A 20970-nucleotide genomic window follows, 5' to 3' on the forward strand; every position below is an offset into this window, starting at 1 on the left:
ATCCTTTGGGTACATAACCAGTAATGGGATTGCTGGATCAAATGGTATTTCTGGTTCTAGATCCTTGAGGAATCGCCACACTGTCTTCCACAATGGTTGAACTAATTTACACTCCCACCAACAGTGTAAAAGCGTGCCTATTTCTCCACATCCTCTCCAGCATCTGTTGTTTCCTGACTTTTTAATGATCACCACTGTAACTGGCATATTTTGATTTGCATTTCTCTAATGACCAGTGATGATGAGCTTTTTTTCATGTTTGTTAGCCACATAAATGTCTCACTTTGAGAAGTGTCTGTTCATATCCTTTGCCCACTTTTTGATGACTTTTTTTTTTTTTCTTGTAAATTTGTTTAAGTTCTTTGTAGATTCTGGATATTAGCCCTTTGTCAGATGAATAGATGGCAAAAATTTTCTTCTGTTCTGTAGGTTGCCTGTTCACTCTGATGATAGTTTCTTTTGCTGTGCAGAAGCTCTTTAGTTTAATTAAATTCCATTTGTCAATTTTGGCTTTTGTTGCCATTGCTTTTGGTGTTTTAGTCATGAAGTCTTTGCCCATGCCTATATCCTGAATGGTATTGCCTCGGTTTTCTTCTAGGGTTTTTACGGTTTTAGGTTTTATGTTTAAGTCTTTAATCCATCTTGAGTTAATTTTTGTATAAGGTGCAAGGAAGGGGTCCAGTTTCAGTTTTCTGTATATGGCTAGCCAGTTTACCCAGCACCATTTACTGAATAGGGAATCCTTTCCCCATTGCTTGTTTTTGTCAGGTTTGTCAAAGATCAGATGGTTGTAGATGTGTGGTGTTATTTCTGAGGCTGATTATATATCTGTTTTGGTATGAGTACCATGCTGTTTTAGTTACTGTAGCCTTGTAGTATAGTTTGAAGTCAGGTAGCATCATGCCTCCAGCTTTGTTCTTTTTGCTTAGGATTGTCTTGGCTATGTGGGCTCTTTTTTGGTTCCATATGAAATTTCAAGTAGCTTTTTCTAATTCTGTGAAGAAAGTTAATGGTAGCTTGATGGGGACCATAAATTACTTTGGGCAGTGGGCCATTTTCACGATTTTGATTCTTCCTATCCATGAGCATGGAATGTTTTTCCATTTTCTTGTGGTGTCCTCTCTCCTTTCCTTGAGCAGTGGTTTGTAGTTCTCTTTGAAGAGGTCTTTCACATTCCTTGTAAGTTGTAGTCCTGGGTATTTTATTCTCTTTGTAGCAATTGTGAATGGGAGTTCACTCATAATTTGGCACTCTGTCTATTATTGGTGTATAGGAATGCTTGTGATTTTTCCACATTGATTTTGTATCCTGAAACTTTGCTGAAGTTGCTTATCAGCTTAAAAAGATTTTGGGTTGAGACGATGGGGTTTTCTAAATATACAATCATGTCATCTGCAAACAGAGACAATTTGACTTCCCTTCTTCCTATTTGAATACCCTTTATTTCCTTCCCTTGCCTGATTGTCCTGGCCAAAACTTCCAATATTATGTTGAATAGGAGTGGTGAGAGAGGGCATCCTTGTCTTGTGTCTTTTTTTTTTTTTTTTTTTTTTGAGACAGAGTCTCGCTCTGTTGCCCAGGCTGGAGTGCAGTGGCGCAATCTCTGCTCACTGCAAGCTCCACCTCCTGGGTTCACGCCATTCTCCTGCCTCAGCCTCCCAAGTAGCTGGGACCACAGGCGCCTGACACTGCGCCTGGCCAATTTTTTGTATTTTTTTAGTAGAGATGGGGTTTCACCATCATCTCAATCTCCTGATCTTGTGATCCACCCGCCTCGGCCTCCCAAAGTGCTGGGATCACAGGCGTGAGCCACCGCACCCGGCCTTGTGCCGGTTTTAAAAGGGAGTGCTTCCAGCTTTTGCCCATTCAATATGATAATGGCTGTGGGTTTGTCATAAGTAGCTCTTACTATTTTGAGATACGTTCCATCGGTACCTAATTTATTGAGAGTTTTTAGCATGAAGGGGTGTTGAATTTTACTGAAGGCCTTTTCTGCTTCTATTGAGATAATTATGTGGTTTTTGTCATTGGTTCTGTTTATGTGATGGATTACATTTATTGATTTCTCTATGTTGAACCAGCCTGGCATCCCAGGGATGAAGCCAACTTGATCATGCTGGATAAGCTTTTTCATGTGCTGTTGGATTCAGTTTGCCAGTATTTTTATTGAGGATTTTCGCACTGATGTTCATCAGGGATATTGGCCTGAAATTTTCTTTGTTTGTTGTGTCTCTGCCAGGTTTTGGTATCAGGATGATGCTGGTCTCATAAAAAGCGGTAGGGAGGAGTCCCTCTTTTTCTATTGTTTAGAATAGTTTCAGAAGGAATGGTACCAGCTCCTCTTTGTACCTCTGGTAGAATTCAGCTGTGAATCCATCTGGTCCTGGGCTTTTTTTGGTTGGTAGGCTATTAATTACTGCCTCAATTTCAGAACTCATTATTGGTCTATTCAGGGATTCTATTTCTTCCTGGTTTAGTCTTGGGAGGGTGTATGTGCCCAGAAATTTATCAATTTCTTCTAGATTTTCTGGTTTGTTTGCATAGAGGTATTTATAGTATTCTCTGATGGTAGTTTGTATTTCTGTGGGATGAGAGGTAATATCCCCTTTATCATTTTTTATTGTGTCTGTTTGATTGTTCTCTCTTTTCTTCTTTATTAGTCAGGCTAGCAGTCTATCTATTTTGTTAATCTATTCAAAAAACCAGCTCCTGGCTTGATTGATTTTTTTGAAGGGTTTTTCGTGTCTCTATTTCCTTCAGTTCTACTCTGATCTTAATTATTTCTTCTCTTCTGCTAGCTTTGGAATTTGTTTGCTCTTGCTTCTCTACTTCTTCTAATTGTGATGTTAAGGTACCAATTTTAGATCTTTCCTGCTTTCTCCTGTGGGGATTTTAGTGCTATAAATTTCCCTCTAAATACGGCTTTAGCTGTGTCCCTCTAAATACGGCTTTTGTGTGTTTGTTCTCATTGGTTTGAAAGAACTTATTTATTTCTGCCTTAATTTCCTTATTTACCCAGCAGTCATTCAGAAGCAGGTTGTTCAGTTTCCATGTAGTCATGCAGTTTTGAGTGAGTTTCTTAATCCTGAGTTCTAATTTGATTGTACTGTGGTCTGAGAGACTGTTATGATTTCCTTTTTTTTGTTTTTTTGGTTTTTTTTTTTTTTTTTTTTTTTTTTGCATTTGCTGAGGAGTGTTTTACTTCCAATTATGTGGTCAATTTTAGAATAAGTGTGATGTGGTGTTGAGAATAATGTATATTCTTTTGATTTGGGGTGGAGAGTTCTGTAGATGTCTATTAAGTCCACTTGGTCCAGAGCTGAGTTCAAGTCCTGAATATCCTTGTAAATTTTCTGTTTTGTTGATCTGTCTAATATTGACAGTGGGGTGTTAAAGTCTCCCACCATTATTATATAGGCATCTGTATCCCTTTGTAGGTCTCTGAGAACTTGCTTTATGAATCTGGGTGCTCCTATACTGGTTGCATATATATTTAGGATAGTTAGCTCTTCTTGTTGCATTGATCACTTTACCATTATGTAATATCATGTTTTTTTCTTTTTTTATCTTTGTTGGTTCAAAGTCTGTTTTGTCTGAGACTAGGATTGCAACCCCTGCTTCTTTTTTTTCTTTTTGCTTTCCATTTGCTTGGTAAATATTCATCCATCCCTTTAATTTGAGCCTATGTGTGTCTCTGCACAGGAGGTGGGTCTCCTGAATACAGCACAGTGATGGGTCTTGACTCGTTATCCAATTTGCCAGTTGGTGTCTTTTAATTGGGGTATTTAGCCCATTTACATTTAAGGTTAATATTGTTATGTGTGAATTTGATTCTGTCATTATGATGCTAGCTGGTTATTTTGCTCATTAGTTGATGCAGTTTCTTCATAGTGTTGATGGTCTTTACAATTTGGTATGTTTTTAAAGTGGCTGGTACCAGTTTTTCCTTTCCATATTTAATGCTTCCTTCAGGAGCTCTTGTAAGGCAGGCCTGGTGGTGACAAAATCTCTCAGCATTTGCTTGTCTGTAAAGGATTTTATTTCTACTTTGCTTATGAAGCTTAGTTTGCCTGGATATGAAATTCTGGGTTGAAAATTCTTTTAAGAATGTTGAGTATTGGCCCCCCACTCTCTTCTGGCTTGTAAGGTTTCTGCCAAGAGATCTGCTGTTAGTCTGATGGGCTTTCCTTTGTGGGTAGCCTGACCTTTCTCTCTTGCTGCCCTTAACATTTTTTCCTTCATTTCAACCTTGGTGAATCCGACGATTATGTGTCTTGGGGTTGCTCTTCTCGAAGAGTATCTTTGTGGTGTTCTCTATATTTCCTGAATTTGAATGTTGGCCTGTCTTGCTAGGTTGGGGAAGTTCTCCTGGATAATATCCTGAAGAGTATTTTCAACTTGGTTCCATTCTCCCCATCACTTTCAGGTACACCAATCAAATGTAGGTTTGGTCTTTTCACATTGTCCCATATTTCTTGAAGGTTTTGTTTGTTCCTTTTCATTATTTTTTCAGTAATCTTCTCTTCACACTTTATTTCATTAAGTTGATCTTCAATCTCTAATATCCTTTCTTTTGCTTGATTGATTTGGCTATTGATACTTGTGTATGCTTTATGAAGTTCTCGTGCTGTGTTTCTCAGCTCCTTCAGGTCATTTATGTTTTTCTCTAAACTGGTTATTCTAGTTCACAATTCCTCTAACCTTTTTTTTAAAGGTTCTTAGCTTCCTTGCATTGGGTTAGAACATGCTTCTTTAGCTCGTAAGAGTTTGTAATTACCCACCTTCTGAAGCCTTTTTCTGTCAATTCGCCAAACTCATTCTCCATCCAGTTTTGTACCCTTGCTGGAGAGGAGTTGTGATCCTTTGGAGGAGAAGAGGCGTTCTGGTTTTTGGAATTTTCAGCCTTTGTGTGCTGTTTTCTCCTCATCTTCATGGATTTATCTACCTTTGGTCTTTGCTATTGGTGACCTTCAGATGGGGTTTTTGTGTGGACGTCCTTTTTGTTGATGTTGATGCTAGCAGTCAGGCCCCTCTGCTGCAGGTCTGCTGGAGGTCCACTCCAGACCCTGTTTGCCTGAGTATCACCAGCAGAAGCTGCAGAACAGCAAAGATTGCTGCCTGTTCCTTTCTCTGGAAGCTTCGTCCTAGAGGGGCACCCACCAGACGCCAGTTGGAGCTCTCATGTACGAGGTATCTGTTGACCCCTGATGGGAGGCATCTCCCAGTCAGGAGGCACGGGGGTCAGGGACCCACTTGAGAAGGCAGTCTGTCCCATAGCAGAGCTCAAGTGCTGTGCTGGGAGATCTGCTGCTCTCTTCAGAGACGGCAGGCAGGAACATTTAAGTCTGCTGATGCTGCGCCCACAGCTGCCCGTTTCCCCAGGTGCTCTGTCCCATGGAGATGGGAGTTTTATCTACAAGCCCCTGACTGGGGCTGCTGCTTTTCTTTCAGAGATGCCCTTCCCAGAGAGGAGGAATCTAGAGAGGCAATCTGGCTACAGTGGCCTTGCCAAGCTGCAGTGGGCTCCACCCAGTTAGAACTTCTTGGCGGCTTTGTTTACATTGTGAAGGGAAAACTGCCTACTCAAGCTTCAGTAATGGCAGGTGCCCCTTCCCACACTAAGCTTGAGTGTGCCAGGTTGACTTCAAACTGCTGTGCTGGCAGCGAGAATTTCAAGTCAGTGGATCTTAGCTTGCTGGGCTGCATGGCAGGTGGGATCCTCTGAGCTAGACCACTCGGCTCCCTGGCTTCAGCCCCCTTTCCAGGGGAGTGAATGGTTTTGTCTCGCTGGTGTTCCAGGTGCCACGGGGGTATGAAAAAAAACTCCTGCAGCTATCTCGGTGTCTGCCCAAACAGCCGCCCAATTTTGTGCTTGAAACCCAGGGCCCTGGTGGTGTAGGCACCTGAGGGAATCTCCTGGTCTGCGTGTGCAAGGGCTGTGGGAAAAGCATAGTGTCTGGGCCAGAATGCTCCATTCCTCACAGCACAGTCCCTCACGGCTTCCCTTGGCTAGGGAAGGGAATTCCCTGACCCCTCGCGCTTCCTGGGTGAGGTGACGCCCCACCCTGCTTCTGCACCCTCCGTGGGCTGCACCCACTGTCTAACCAGTCCCAATGAGATGAACCGGGTACCACATTTGGAAATGCAGAAATCACCCGCCTTCTGTGTTGATCTCATTGGGAGCTGCAGACTGGAGCTGTTCCTATTCAGCCATCTTGTCAGTCACCTCTTTGGTCAGGATTTTAAAGATGAATAATTCCTGTTTTAGTTTCTAAGCTGTATTAAACCCTAGATACTCTATTGAAAAGCTACTGAAAGTAAATCAATATATATGAATTCATATAATCCATAATTTTACAATAGCATAAAATCCTTAATACAGTACTCGTTTAGAAACCCACTAACATCTCTTATCACAAGTACACAAATATTCTATTAAAATATAAAGTGTGGAGTGACACTCGCTATAATATGGCTTTTGACAGACATATTTTCAGATATTAAAGGCCAAATCATACGCTTTTAAACATTGCAATTGCATGCTTTGTAAACTAGATAAAACCCTGGTTACCCCATGTAACAGGAATTATTAGCTTCATATTTCACCCAGATTTATGAAAGATTAAATATTTTTTCTTTGTTTTTTCTTCTCCATCAAAGGTTTACTTAATACACATAACATTTTTACAACAACAACAATGAAAGCCTCCGCACAGCAATTCATTTGTAGTTCTTTAACAATGCACAAAATATTAGTAAATTTTCCTCTTCCTACTATAGGCAGTATACCTTATTCATTATGAAGATATCATTAGTTTATTCAGAGTTGGGAGAGCTTACATGTTTTGAATGGTTTTTAGGGTTGCCCTGTTCATGTTGATTCTGCCCATTCATTCCCTAATTCTATAGGAAAAGATAAGTTTTCCTTATATAACTCATATATAAGAAATCAAGTAAGGTTGACTCGACTCATATAAATGGGAAGCATAACAAAATTAATACAATAAGAAGAAAACTTTAGAACCAAGGTTAAGAAGAGAAAAGCAATCAGGGAAGATAGTTGCATGAACATGGTTGCAAGTGTCTTGCTTGGCAAAGTGAAGATGAAATTCTAATACATTATATCACATTTCACATTATCTATTTGGAGGAAATACACTTCGCTTCCTCAATGTCAAATTCTAAGATAGCATTTCTTTGACAAATTTCTCAAAACAAACAAACAAACAAAAAACCCCCAAAGCCACAGGGACTGAGGATGGTAAGCCTAAAAAGGTGGATTTGCCAGTTTTCTTCTTAAAACTTTAGATGTGAATGCTGAAGATAAATAAGGATAGCATTGTCACTTCAACATAATTTCTGGCCTGCTACACACATCATTAAATCAATCTCAATTTGAACGCCAGAAAGGTTTAATCAAAACATTTCATTGTAGGAACTTTAAAGAAAAAGCTCATAGAATCCCTGCCCTGACTTTTCACAGTAAGAAATGTAAGTTAAAAGTTTGACAAAAATGCAAAATGCATAACTACATAGATGTGACAGATTTGCATATTCCAAGATGGCAGCCTGGGAGAGTTATCTACAGTGCACGAAAAACTGTGTTCAGAGTTAACAGGTAAACTAAGGACAGTGAAATATTCCTGGCTCAAGAATGACATACCACTTTTGGTATAGAGAAACTATGGTTTATAGGCTGGGTACAGTGGCTTATGCCTGTAAGTCAGCACTTTGGGAGGCCAAGGTGAGTGGATCACCTGAGGTCAGGAGTTCGAGACCAGGCTGGCCAACGTGGTGAAACCCCATCTCTACTAAAAAATACAAAAAAAAAAAAAAAAAAAAAAAAAAGCTGGGCACGGTGGCGGGCACCTGCAGTCCCAGCTATTTGGGAGGCTGAGGCGGAGAATTGCTTGAACCCAGGAGGCAGAGGCTGCAGTGAGCTGAGATAGCGCCACTGCACTTCCGCCTGGGTGACAGAGCGAGATTGTCTCGAAAAAGAAAAATTAAAAAAAGAGAAACCATGGTTTATTAGAACAAAAACAAAACATTAAAAAACAGCAATCTGGCTGGGAGTGATGGCTCATGCCTGTAATCCCAGCACTTTGGGAGGCCAAGGTGGGCGGATCATGAGATCAAGAGATCGAGAACATCCTGGCCAACATGGTGAAACCCTGTCTCTACTAAAAATACAAAAATCAGCTGGGCATGGTGGTGCACGCCTGTAGTCCCAGCTACTCAGGAGGCTGAGGCAGGAGAATCCCTTGAACCCAGGAGGCGGAGGTTGCAGTGAGCCGAGATCTCACCACTGCACTCCAGCCTGGCGATAGAGCGAGACTCTCAAAAAAAAAAAAAAAAAAAAAAGAAAAGAAAAGAAAAGAAAACAACAATCCACAAACTTTCTCACATTGGGATTGTCCTGAAGAACAAAAATCTTGTATCCAGACTATAGGTTTAAAAGTTATTCTACTTTATTAAAGCCTTTATATATTCCACTTACAGATCTATATGGAGCACCTAGTGATTCAAAGAGTTATTCCTATTCTCCATTACAAGGAAAGTAGAATATTTGTCTAGTCAAATAAGCACTGGTGCTATTTTCAGTAAAGTGAAAAGTCATGATCTTGCCCTTAAAATATTTGATAAGCAGTATAAATCATGAATTTTAAAAGTAAGGAAGCATTTAAAACTTAAATTTTATTCTACTGGTTTTTCCTATGGAAGCTATATTTGGAAGGCTGAGATTCTCTTAGTGAGCAATATAGTCAATATTAATATTGTGTTTCCATCTATTAATTTACCATGTTCACCACCTGAAGATGATCAGCTAGCAATAACACCATTTCCATAAAGGCCAGGGACTTAGTCATTGTTGTTTAACCCATTCTTTAAATCCAAAAGCCACATTTGCTGATACAATTATAGAACACGAAATCTCACAGAAACACATATTACTTAGTCACTTGAATAACAAGTTATTTAACACATCAGATCAGAACGGAGGGGGGTACTATGATAGAGTCTCTAGGGGTGAGGGAAATGAACTGATATGGATATATAAAATGTTCTTCTGGCTAGCTGCCTAGTTATCAGTTTCAAGTTCCCTACAGCATGAATCCTCTGAGGGCTTAAACTGCTGAGTGGAAAAATGGGAACAGTGGTTTCAAGTACACTTCTACTTTTTTCTGAAATAAATTTTAGTTATTAAAACTCATTCCTTGTAAACTACTACCCCCAAAGCTTCAGTGTTTCAAACCCAGTGTCAATAAGATGCAATGGAGAAAAATGATTTATTTCCATTGCAAAATTGAAGAAGAGCTACTGAAGGGAGATAAATATATATGAATTCATGTAATTCATAGTTTGAAACATGCATAAAATACAACACTGATTCAAAAGCCAAAACAATCACATCTATTATTACCAGTACATAAAAATTTAGATAAGTACCATAACTTAAGTGTATATATGTCTGAGAAAGATAGATGTGTTGGGTTATAAATATAATCTTTTGAAAGGTATGTTTAATATTTATACGTTTTGCTATTATTGGGATCAGAATGACAGTTTTACCAATTAGGGTATGGAAAATGAAGTTTGTCTTAAGACCAAGAACAGATAAGACAGGGAAACTAAAAGGAATACCGCAAATAGGGTTGGGTGAAGGCCAGCTGATACTTGAACTGTTATGCTTTTAGTTATTTTTAATTATTAAATTATGCTGTACACATTTTCTTCTCCATCCATACTCAGTATCTTACAAATGCACCTGTGTGACAAGTATGGCTAAAAATGAATCCCTTATGTCTGCTCTATGGCCTATATATTGAGCAATTTAATCGATATATTAACTAATTTAGTTCCACTGGGACATTTTCCTAACTTATTTCTCATTTTTGGAGAAGACTGTCAAAAAATTAGTCCCTATATTTTTTAATAAAATTAACATATTTAATGCTTTTAAAATACTAGGTAATACATTTCAAAACACTTAGTTTTCCAGAAGACAGCAAAGCTAACCCTTACTTTAAATGTTAGACATGGGGTCATAAAATGTTGGGGTAGAAGGGATTTTAGAAGTATTAAAGTCAAATTTTTAATCTTTTCTTTTTAAATTTTTTACCTACTATTTTAATGAAGAGCTATGCAATTCAACATTAGACCATAGTCTTCATGAAGGCAATGACCAAGTCTGTTTCTTTTATAATTACCTGTCCAGCACATTATATAATGACTGATAAACAGCTGTTGAGTGAATAAATGAAGGTACTTAATGAGATTCCTCACATGTTGCTGGCCCTGGGCTAGGAGCCCAAAGATGTACAGCATGATCCTTGCTCTTAGCAACCTCACTTTCTCTGGGAGAAAAAAAAATGCATAAGCAAGTTGCTACAATATATGTGAAATTTAAGTGTGACAATTTAACATGCTTGGTGATCTATGAGAGCACCAACTGTGAGCAGTTTCTTCTGCTTGGTGGGAGTTGGGGGTTGTAGACACCCAGGAAAGACAACAAAGATAGGTAACATTTTGGCTGGTCCTTGAGGGCTGAGTGAGAATTCACCAAGTAGACAATGTAAGGGGATCCAGACAGAGAGAACAGCATTTGCAAAGGCAGATATATATGTGTGTGTGTATATATATCGATGTATATATATGTATGTATCTATCTATGTACGTATGTATATACATATACATACATATATACACACACACATATATACTTTACACACACACATTCAATACACTCTGCCCATATCACCCCTTTTTCCCAAATATGCCTCTCTCTCTCTCTATATATATATATACATATATATATATATATATATCTCATATGGGCAGAGTGTATTAAATGGTCTGGAGAACGGGAGCTATGGCTGAGAAGGTAAGCCAGGGCTAGGAAGAAAATAGCCACTTAATCTCCTTATTCACTGGATTTCATTCTCTAGGCAAGCATTCTTCTGCAAGGAGTTTGGATTAGAGTTGGAAGAGGCTGGGTAATGCAGGAACATCAGTAAAGAAACTATTCATCCATCCGTTAATTCACCAAACATTTAAAATGCAGCATCTAAGATATGCCAGGCACACGGAGGGGTGAATGGGATTTAAAGATGTATACTGTTATCATCTAACTAAAAGATGCTGGGGATTAAAAAGGACGTTGGTTAAAAGAGGAGAGAAAAGATAAAAGAGCTATTCTGAGGTAACATGAGCCATCATGTGCTGTCAGTGAAAATGTAGAAGGCTTTAAGGATGAACCTAAAGTTTCTAGCCTGGAAAATTTGTTGGATGATGATTCATTAACTGAAATAGGAAACGGGGGGAAAAAATGTCAGATAGGAGGGGACAGAAGTAGGGACATGGAAAAACAGAGGAACAAATGAACTTGGTTTCAGAATAGTTGCATTTGTGATCCTGATGCCATATGGATTCAGAGATCAGAAGAGAGATGCGGACTAGAGATGTAGATACATCACCATCCATGCCATCTCAAACAGGGAGGGTTTAAACAATCAAAAGAGAATTAGGCTAAGGTTAGAAACTTGGGCACAACAGTATTTGAAGGGTGGGTAGGTAAAGAATCTAGAAAAATATAGGAAGAAGAACATGGATGGAACAGTTCCATGAAAGCCAAGGAAGAGGACAACTTCTAGAATGAGGATGCTGAGGATGCTGGCAAACATGCTGAGCGCAGGAGGGAATTTAACTTCTTTTGAATTTTAACCTAGGAGGACTTTTGTGGTTTTGACAATAGATGAGTAGTTGCTGATTTCAAAATGATAGTCCTAAATATGTATTTTTTTCTGTAGAATACATTTGCCATCTTTGTGCCACAAGGGAATTTAACTTTGGTTTTACAGACAGTAGTCTTCCAAATATATAATGATTTTCCCATACTTCTGCAGTGGGCTGATGAAACTTGAAACTGTATTACAAATGTTGCCTTCCAAGGGAAGGGCCACACATTAATGACCTTATTTCCCCATACCATAACTTACCCAAGTCATATAATTTAGTTAGCAAAAGGGCCAACACCTAGACTCCTGGCTCTTGATTAAGCGTTTTATTTTTCTGTATTCTGATACTAAGTAACACAAGCAATACACACACACACACACACACACATACACACATCAGACTTTAGTACAATCACTTAATAGCAAAGTCAAAATGATTTCTTGCCCTGTAACTTTTTTAATATTTCATTTCATATAACTGAAGACAGACAAATGATTACATCACTGTCTTCTCTTGGAGAAAATACCATGTGAAAGAAGACTGAATTTGTGAAAGATGGACTGATTTCTATTGCTTAAGTGCTCTAGCTTTAACTTTGTGGGAAGGTAACACTGCACTCAAGTTCAGATTAGAAGCTCTTTTGAGTCTCTCAAAGAGCCCCGAAGCAAAGAAGTAGACGGTACCTTGACTTTCTCGAGGTGATCTTGGAGAGAGTCGATGAGGAGATCGCCCACTGGCTGCCAGGATCCCTTGATCACCTCAGCTTGGCGCAGCTTGAGGTCCAGCTCATCCGTGGCCTCTTGAAGTTCCTGGAGTCTTTCGAGGGTCTCATCTATTTTTCTCTGCCAGTCAGTGGAATGCAGGTTCAATTTTTCCCACTCAGTATTGACCTCCTCAGCCTGCTTTCGTAGAAGCCTAGTGACATTCTGGGCTCGCTCCTCAGGAGGCAGCTCTAAATTGGCAATACAACAAGGTTTTAGGCCACATTCATTTTTTTTTTTTTTTAACATTGTCAAAAAGGTCATACTGGAAGAAAGAAAGAGTACAGTTTAACAAGAGGGTAACCTACTGATTAATGGCTTTTTTATACTTTGGCATAAATTCTGATACAGCCCAGAACATCTAAAGTATGTCTTCCTGAGTTTCTACCTTATATCAATCCGATAATTTAAGATTCACTTAAGCTATTGAGGAGAAAAACGTTAGGATGCATAGCACAAGCTCTCATTTACTTTAGGCAGGCTCTTAAATGGAAAATTAACTTGTAGTCTTTGCAACAATAGAATTCCTCCTCACAGATAACTCCCTTTGTTTATTATTTTCTAAATGTTCCAATAACTGATTGCTAATCTCTTTTAATGTTTATTTATGAATGTGCAAACAGATTTATGCGTGGTAGTTTATGAGTCCTTATTTTTTTTTCAGCATCTATGCTTAATTTGAATTGATTCTATTTAACCAAGAAAATATGAGAGCTATCCAGGCCCTGGCAGCAAGAATGGATGGGCTGCTCTGTCACCACTGATCCTTCTATCAATATGTTATTATAGTTCCACATTCAATTACCTCTGGGCTCCTGGTAGAGTTTCTCTAGTCCTTCCAAAGGCTGCTCTGTCAGAAATATTCGTACAGTCTCAAGAGTACTCATGATTACAGGTTCTTTAGTTTTCAATTCCCTCTTGAAGGCCTGTGAAAGGAGATGAAAAGAAGTGCTTATTTGGCTTGTGGCATTCTTCTCAAAATTAATCCTGGGTGCTTAGAACTTGTTTATGAAACTCCCAGGTCAATTTCTATCTCTTTTATTTATACACTGATGGTTATAAAATGATTTTTTAAAAAGGCTACATGGGTCTATCTGTTAATGAGGAAAGCACTGCGTTTGTAAAGCTATTCTGGGGAGATGGGGGGAGCATTCCCAACAGTTAATGCCCTCTCACTGAGATAAGAGTGCTTTGTTTATGTAACCTGACAGCCATACTTGAAATCTACAGGTAAAGTTACAAGGTATATATTGCAAAGTTCTAGCGTGGCTAATGAGGACTTAAACAAATGGATATCCAAAATAATGGATATCCAGAATATAATGGGAAGCCTTAAGGGTCATTTACAGGACCTTAGGCTATGTTAAAGTATACAATTAATCCAACTGATAATCACCAGTTAATTCTGTCAAAATGTCTGACAAGGTATAAAACAGGTAAGCTAACTGAAAAGTCTCAATACTTTTGAAAAATCATCATTACATCATCCATTGTGACCTCTTCGAGAACAGTAGAAATGTTTTGAGCTATTATGGATGTAGGAATTGCGGGCGCTAGTTTCTATAAATGAACAGACCTAGAATTAATGTTTAATCTGTGATATTCCTTTATCCAGGGGATCAAGAGAAAAACAAAATGAATAGTTTCTGCCTTCAAAAAGGTTCTAGATCCAAAGAAGGGAGAAAATTAACACTAGAAGCAGAGTGAAAACAGTAAGTTCATACATAATTGAGTGCTAAAAGGATCGCGAGGCATACCGTGAGCCTAGAAGAACCTAACAGATACTCTGACACCATTGAAGAGAGTTATTGACCCAGGTTCTTTGATCTCAGAAGTGAGGGTATTAATAAAATTATTAAGTGCATGCTACATACATGCTAATATATCTGTTTAACAATAACAGTCATAATATTTGTCCTGATCTAGGGCTTAATTTCTGTAACTTTTTTCAACTCTGTCTTACTTTTAGCAATGTTGCCTGCTGAATTTAAGCCCTGTTCTTTCACTGAAGAAAAACAAATTAGCAGTATTCTTCCTCGAAATTCAGATACACCATTATGTTACAGAAGTGTTCCACAGCTGTATTGTATGACACATTTTTTAATAAAATCTTAGTGGTGTTCACCATTCAAAAGAATCCTGAGTCTGATACTTTGCAAAATGATTCATCATCCACAGTTATTTACAATTCAACAGAGAAAGGGAAGGCGTTTGAACCAAAATACTGGAGTTCTGTAAGTAGAATATTAGGATTCAGCCTATAGATAGGGAAGAAATTTCTGAATAATAGGATATTTCTGTACCCTAAAATCATGCTGGATACGTGAGTTATTTACTTTGCTTGCATATAAAGCTGATTCTCCTAATATTTCACTTGAAATCTGTGTTTGTGTGTGTGTGTGTGTGTGTGTGTGTGTGTACAGTTGCTGTATTCTTGTGTATTTTTTCATACAATTAAGTTTCTCAGATTCAAGTAAATTATCATTTTGCCTAGTTCTCTGTTTGGACCTGACTGGAGGCAATTAATACTGACCTTACTAATTATAAAAATAATAATGGCTCCCTCTATTGAACTATCACATGTCAGTGGTTGTACTTGAAACTGGAAATACAAAGTTGGAACTTTTAACATATAACAGAAGAGTCAAACACGTAAATAATTTCAATACAATGTAGACAGTGCTATAGACTTGCGCAATATGGGGAAGAAAATCAGGAAAAGCTTCCAGGAGAAGCTAGTAATCACATAGAATTCAAAAGCATGAACATGACTTATTCAAGGAAGAGTATGCTAGAGGACATTCCAAGAAGAGGAAAATGCAAGTGCAGAGACATAGGACATAGAACAGTATGGTATATATCGGTATCTCAAGCAGGCCAGTGTTTCTACAGCATAAAGAACAAGGAGAGGGCATGTCCAAAGATGAAAAAGACGCTATCATTATCTAGAAACACATTAGATTTTTAAACCAGAATTTGAAGCTCTGCCTCTCTATGATCATATATGGTCCGCTAAGAGGCTTAGGTGTTGCCTTGAAGGTAATCAGGAACCTTTGAATGGTTTTAACCAAGGGAGTGGCACAGGAATATGTGTGTTTCAAATAGATCTTCCTGATGTAAATACAGAGTATGTATTTGAGAAGAACAGAAATGGAATCAGAGAGATAATGAGGCTATTGTAAGAATTCAGTGCAAGATTATGAGGATCTGACTCAGGGCAATGGTACCAGGAAAAATGACGGGGATAGTAATCTGAAGTGTGAAAATTTGGTGACTGACTAGATACTGGAGAGAAGAGAGAAAAAGAAACAAGAATGACTCTCAGTGTCTAGATTGAGTAGATGAGCAAACGCTGGGTGCAATTCAACTAAGTATGAGGAAATAAACTTTCCTGGATGTCTCAGTTCACCTACAGAATGCTCTAGCCTCCTGAGAAACTTCCCACACCATGGAGATTAGATCTGTAGCGATTCATCTAGTTCATTTCTCTGATCCAAGAGGGTCAAATGGTTATCGCTCAGGGTAGATTCCTAAGCTAAACTCTGTGCTGTCAGAAAGACTAGAGTGGGTATCTCTCTAGGTATTTACATTTCAAAAATACGAAACCCAGACCTTGGAGACATTTCTAGATTGTAAAACATGAGACACATAGGGCTAGCTGGTTTCTGGAGAAGCTGGAGTTAGAACTCAGGCGCATTATGTTTCCACAGAGAACCTTTCAGAAGGAGAGAGGGATAGCAGCCTCCTTTTCCTTTATAAGCAGAGGAAAAAGATTTTTCCTCATCTCCCACTTATGGAGTACCCAGCCACTCAAGTAGGAAAACGTTTCATCAGCGTTCATCATGTTGCCCTGGGGGTAAGTCTTTGGGCAAAGGAAGGGCACAGCAACAATATTTACTGTAAGGTAATTAAATGAAATCTGCCTCTGATTCAGAACCCCTCATGCTCATTCAGGATAAAATTATTGAAGAGCAATATTAAAAACGCAACTTGATGGTGTGTGTGGGAGGGGATGTTCTGTGCATGGGGGACAGAGTAAGGGACTGTGATATGCTCAGCTTGGAAAGCTAACATTCCTTCCACAAGGAAATAATAAAATCTGAGGTTTGAGGAGAAAAAAAAATATTTAGGAGTTATTTTCTCATTCAGCTAATACACATTGAGTGCCTACATATCAAAGTTTAATGGGCAAACAGAGGAACGGGATCTCTTGAGAGACCGAAAAGGAACAAATAGGTGGAGAGATTAGGGGAAATGAGGAGTGTAGAAATTTCAAGGAGAGAGTGAGAATTTTGAGAGGAAGAGGGTGACCAAGCATGCCCAATGAAACATAGAAGTAAAGTAAGATCAGCATTGCAGAGTGTTCACTAGCTGTGGTGAGAGCAATTTCAGTGGAGGGCAGAAGCCTCAGAAGTAGGTGTAGCTGAGGCGCTGGTGGAAGAAGGAGTAGGTATTTCAAGTGAAAATTAAATGTTCACTTTTCTTTTTCTGACAAGGAAAAGAGGAAGACAGGACAGGAGGACAGAGAAGATAACAAGATAAAGGGATAAGAAGTTCTTTTTAGCATAGGAATGATTTGAACCTAGAGTGAAAGATGGAAGCTAGCAGTAGGGTAACCAACCATCTTGGTTTGCCCAGCACTGAGTTTTTCAGGATGAGAGACTTTCAATGTTAAAACCAGGATAGTCTCAGGAAAATTGGACAGTCTCAGGAAAACCAGGAAAGTTGGTCACCCTAGCAGAGAAAGATATATGTTACGACCTTGACAGAAGGTGGAGATAATTGTTGGAACAAGGTCTGTAAAATAAGGAAATGTATCTTAAAGGTCTTATCAAACTTTAAAAGTCCAAGGCACTATTTGATGATATAATTCTATTGTTAAAACTGGACAGTAAATAATTCAAAGCTAAGGACCATCCATTGTGAGAGACCACTTGTTTGCCCATCGAGTCGTTGCCAAGGGCTTAGATCCACCACAGCTGCACAGTTCATTTCTTACATATGAGTCACTGAGGATTAAAATGGGGCTAAAGAAAAGACAAAGAAAGTTCTGTTATTACAAAGACATAAGCACCATTATTTTCACATTGTTGCCTGAAACTAAGAAAAGAAAGTGCATGGAAGAGAGGGTTAAGTGATTGTATCATTAGAATTTCAAAAGATTCAGATTAAATACAAAAGGATAAAACTCCCACAAAAAGAAAGAAATAGTTGGTTCAAGGAGGTCAGAGGATAAAGAAAATGGTAATAATTCTTATTATGTGGGAAAAACTATAAATAATAATATGTAATTTTAAACATGGTTATATGTAAGATCCTCCTTAATTTAGTCACTTAACAAACTTCAAGCAACTACTATGTATCAGACACTGTTCTAGGCAATGAACATCTGTGGTCTTTGTAGTATGGAGCTGAAAACAAATGGCTTTATATAGTAAAAAAGCAATGTAGAATTTGCATTAAAATAATGGAAAATCAATTGTTCAGTATCTAATAACTCACCATAAACTGCAAGTTGTAGTATAATTTATTGCATTTTAAAAGAAAGAAAAGTGAAGACTTTTTTTTTTTTAAAAAAAAGACAAACAAGAATATTTAATGTCAAGAGCCTTGATTTTGATAAGTGTCTTGCCTCCCCAAAAGGTCTGTTTGAATGCGGTTTGAGAAAATATACACTCATATATACTGATTTTGTCATATAAATTTTGGTTAATATCTTAAACCAGAGAAGTCGGTTCCTTTATGTGATGATGAGAAAAGGTATCAGATATAGAGATTCTCTCCCACGTACATACAGAATATGTATTTACAATATTTAGATGTTAGCATTCAAATGTTAAGATAATTACTTCCTGAATCCCTTGAACAGATAAAATTATCTTTGTTAAAACACATCCTCTTCCCCATACCTTTCTTTTCACCTTTTCAAGGCAGCCAGACCCAAGGGTCCAAAATAGTGATATGGGAGAATTAGAAGCAATACTAAAGACTTAGAGCACCTCTATGAAAATAAAATAATATTCTGTCATTCTATTTAGAAAATGATAGGAATACTACATGGATGTTTTTCCTTTAGCTTCTTAAGGTTCACAAAATAAACTTATATGAAGTATGCTACTACACTATTATAGCAATGATAAATCTCAAGGTAAATCCATTTATTATGGAGGTTGAATTATCTGGTAGATTGCACTTAAAACAACATAAGTACTGGACAACTGGGTGACTGATTGTTGGCTCACTAGTTTGTTCATTCAAAAAATATTTATTTTGAACCTATTATGTACAAAGTTAGGGAAGATGTAGAGACTTAATCTTAGTCATTAAGGAGTCAATAGTTTGGTTGAGTAGGTATATTTGTAGTGTATACTTTTATATTATGAATGTTTCATCCATGCAAATTGAGATACAGATAAGTTAGGGTTTACCTAAGGCCATCAGTTAATTACACACTTTGAATCTAAATCTTGCAATTCTAAAGTGAAGCTGAAAGTGAGTGATAACAAAAACTAAAATCTCCCCGACTAACAATAATTTGGAAGCCACATAAGTGGAAAAATCCTAATGGCCATGGAAGAAATCAGAAACTTAAAAAATTCCTGAAAGTAATAGAGAAGAACCAAGTTACCGATTTTTTTTTAATTATTATTTTTTTTTGAGACGGAGTCTCGCTCTGTCACCCAGTCTGGAGTGCAGTGGCATGATCTCGGCTCACTGCAACCTCTGACTCCTGGGTTCAAGCCATTCTCTTGCCTCAGCCTCCTGAGTAGCTGGGACTACAGGCATGTACCACCAAGCCCCGCTAATTTTTTGTATTTTCAGTAGAGACGAGGTTTCACTGTGTTGGGCAAGCTGGTCTCAAACTCCTGACCTCAGATGATCCACTTGCCTTGGCCTCCCAAAGTGCTGGGATTACAAGGGTGAGCCACCACACCCAGCCATTGATTATTTTTTTCTGCCCCTCTTGCTTCCTGCTTATATTATAAAAATATCTAATAATGCCATAAATAGAAGTAGCTCAGAACCATGTGTGGAGGGGATGAAAGGTGAAATATTGATTTGCTTCATGAGAGGGACAAGATAAGAACTCTAGGCACAGGTAATGACATGACAGGGAGAAAAGCTATCTTGCTCTCTCCTGGAGACAGCGGATTTAGGATCATATTACTATGGATGTGAGTAAAAGCCCATGCTTTTGAAAACACAGATGTCTTTCAATTATGTACAGCTTGCCTGGTGCTGAATTTTACCTGTATTCATATTGAAATGGTAAATTTGTGTTTTTCAGAATAAAATCTGATGGAATGACTAGAAATACTACCCATATTTGTAAGCAGAACTTTCCAGAATCATCCTGGCAGGTAGGCTGAAGTGGTGAAAAGAGCACTGTTCTGAGTGGCAGGAGCCTTGGGCTTCAAGCCTGGGCTGGGCCAGAACCTGGCTGCAGTGATCCAGAAAAGGTGATAAACTCTTCCTGCTCTTATATGTCCTCATTTGTAAAATGTGGGCATTTGCTAAAACCTTAACTAAGTTCTAACATCCAGTTCTCGTATACTATAATCAATTTGTTAAGATCATTAATTGACCACAGGCCTGTTCTATGGTGGCAGTTTGAGAGTCTCTGCTAAGCATCATTATTATTGATGCTTAAAAACCACAGCCATATCTTGGCATATAGTAAATGCTCAATAAACATTGTTGACTCAAATACAGAACACCCAGTTAGAACACCAGTGTGTGTAATATGTAGGCCAAGTTGATTTAGATGCAAAACAGGCTTGCAGGTGAAAGCCTGTACTCACGAATCAGAAGAGAAAAAATTAATGCTGTAAATTGGGAAAAATGGACAGATCCTATTCTAGGTCTACTCATGTTCCAGATCCAAAGCTGAGTGTCACTGCTGAGTTACCGCGTGGAATTTCCTCAAGAAGTGGTCCTATTAGCATTGCCTTCTTCAACCTAGTGATTTCTTAAAGGAGATTTTCATGTCCAAACACTCAGAAGTTCCATGGTTTGAACTGCTGCTTGGGGCTTTTCCTGTAGTCTGCAGGATTAGGTAGGAGATGAGAGGACACTAGACAGACTCTGAAATGTAGGATGATCCAACAGTTCTGTTCATTCAACAAATGGATACTGAGCAGGCATAGAACAAGATGTTACCACAGTCATATCTGTAACTTGATCTGTATTTAATAGTTTTGCCATCTTATATCATCATTCTTGTTCCTGTATTATTTCTACCTTATTTTTATGTCTCCTGTATTGTTTCTATGTCTGACAAGAAAGTTGCTGAATATATTGTCACCAAAAGGACCTTCTTTATTTTAAGAGCCACCATATTTATTGAGTCTCAAACACATAAAAAATATTTTACCAAATGCTCACTTCGGGACAAGCAATGCTCAATTAACTTAATAGTGAGGTTTTGGAAAAGGGCAAGGAATCCAGAAATGTACCTGGCAGGGTGGCAAGA

General features: G+C 38.3%; 1 protein-coding gene across 1 annotated transcript in view; it reads right to left on the reverse strand.

The window, feature by feature from the left end:
• The window catches only part of DMD (dystrophin), a 2044437-nt gene that overhangs the window by 345899 nt on the left and 1677568 nt on the right, over positions 1-20970 (reverse strand). Inside the window, exons 57-58 of the mRNA XM_025371836.1 lie at positions 13303-13423; positions 12420-12688 (exon numbers count right to left, since the gene is read on the reverse strand). Coding sequence (XP_025227621.1) covers positions 12420-12688; positions 13303-13423 — 390 coding nt within the window. The remainder of the gene's footprint in view (positions 1-12419; positions 12689-13302; positions 13424-20970) is intronic.

The sequence above is a fragment of the Theropithecus gelada genome, chromosome X (assembly GCF_003255815.1).
Source record: "Theropithecus gelada isolate Dixy chromosome X, Tgel_1.0, whole genome shotgun sequence".
In the NCBI taxonomy this organism is placed as follows: domain Eukaryota; kingdom Metazoa; phylum Chordata; class Mammalia; order Primates; family Cercopithecidae; genus Theropithecus; species Theropithecus gelada.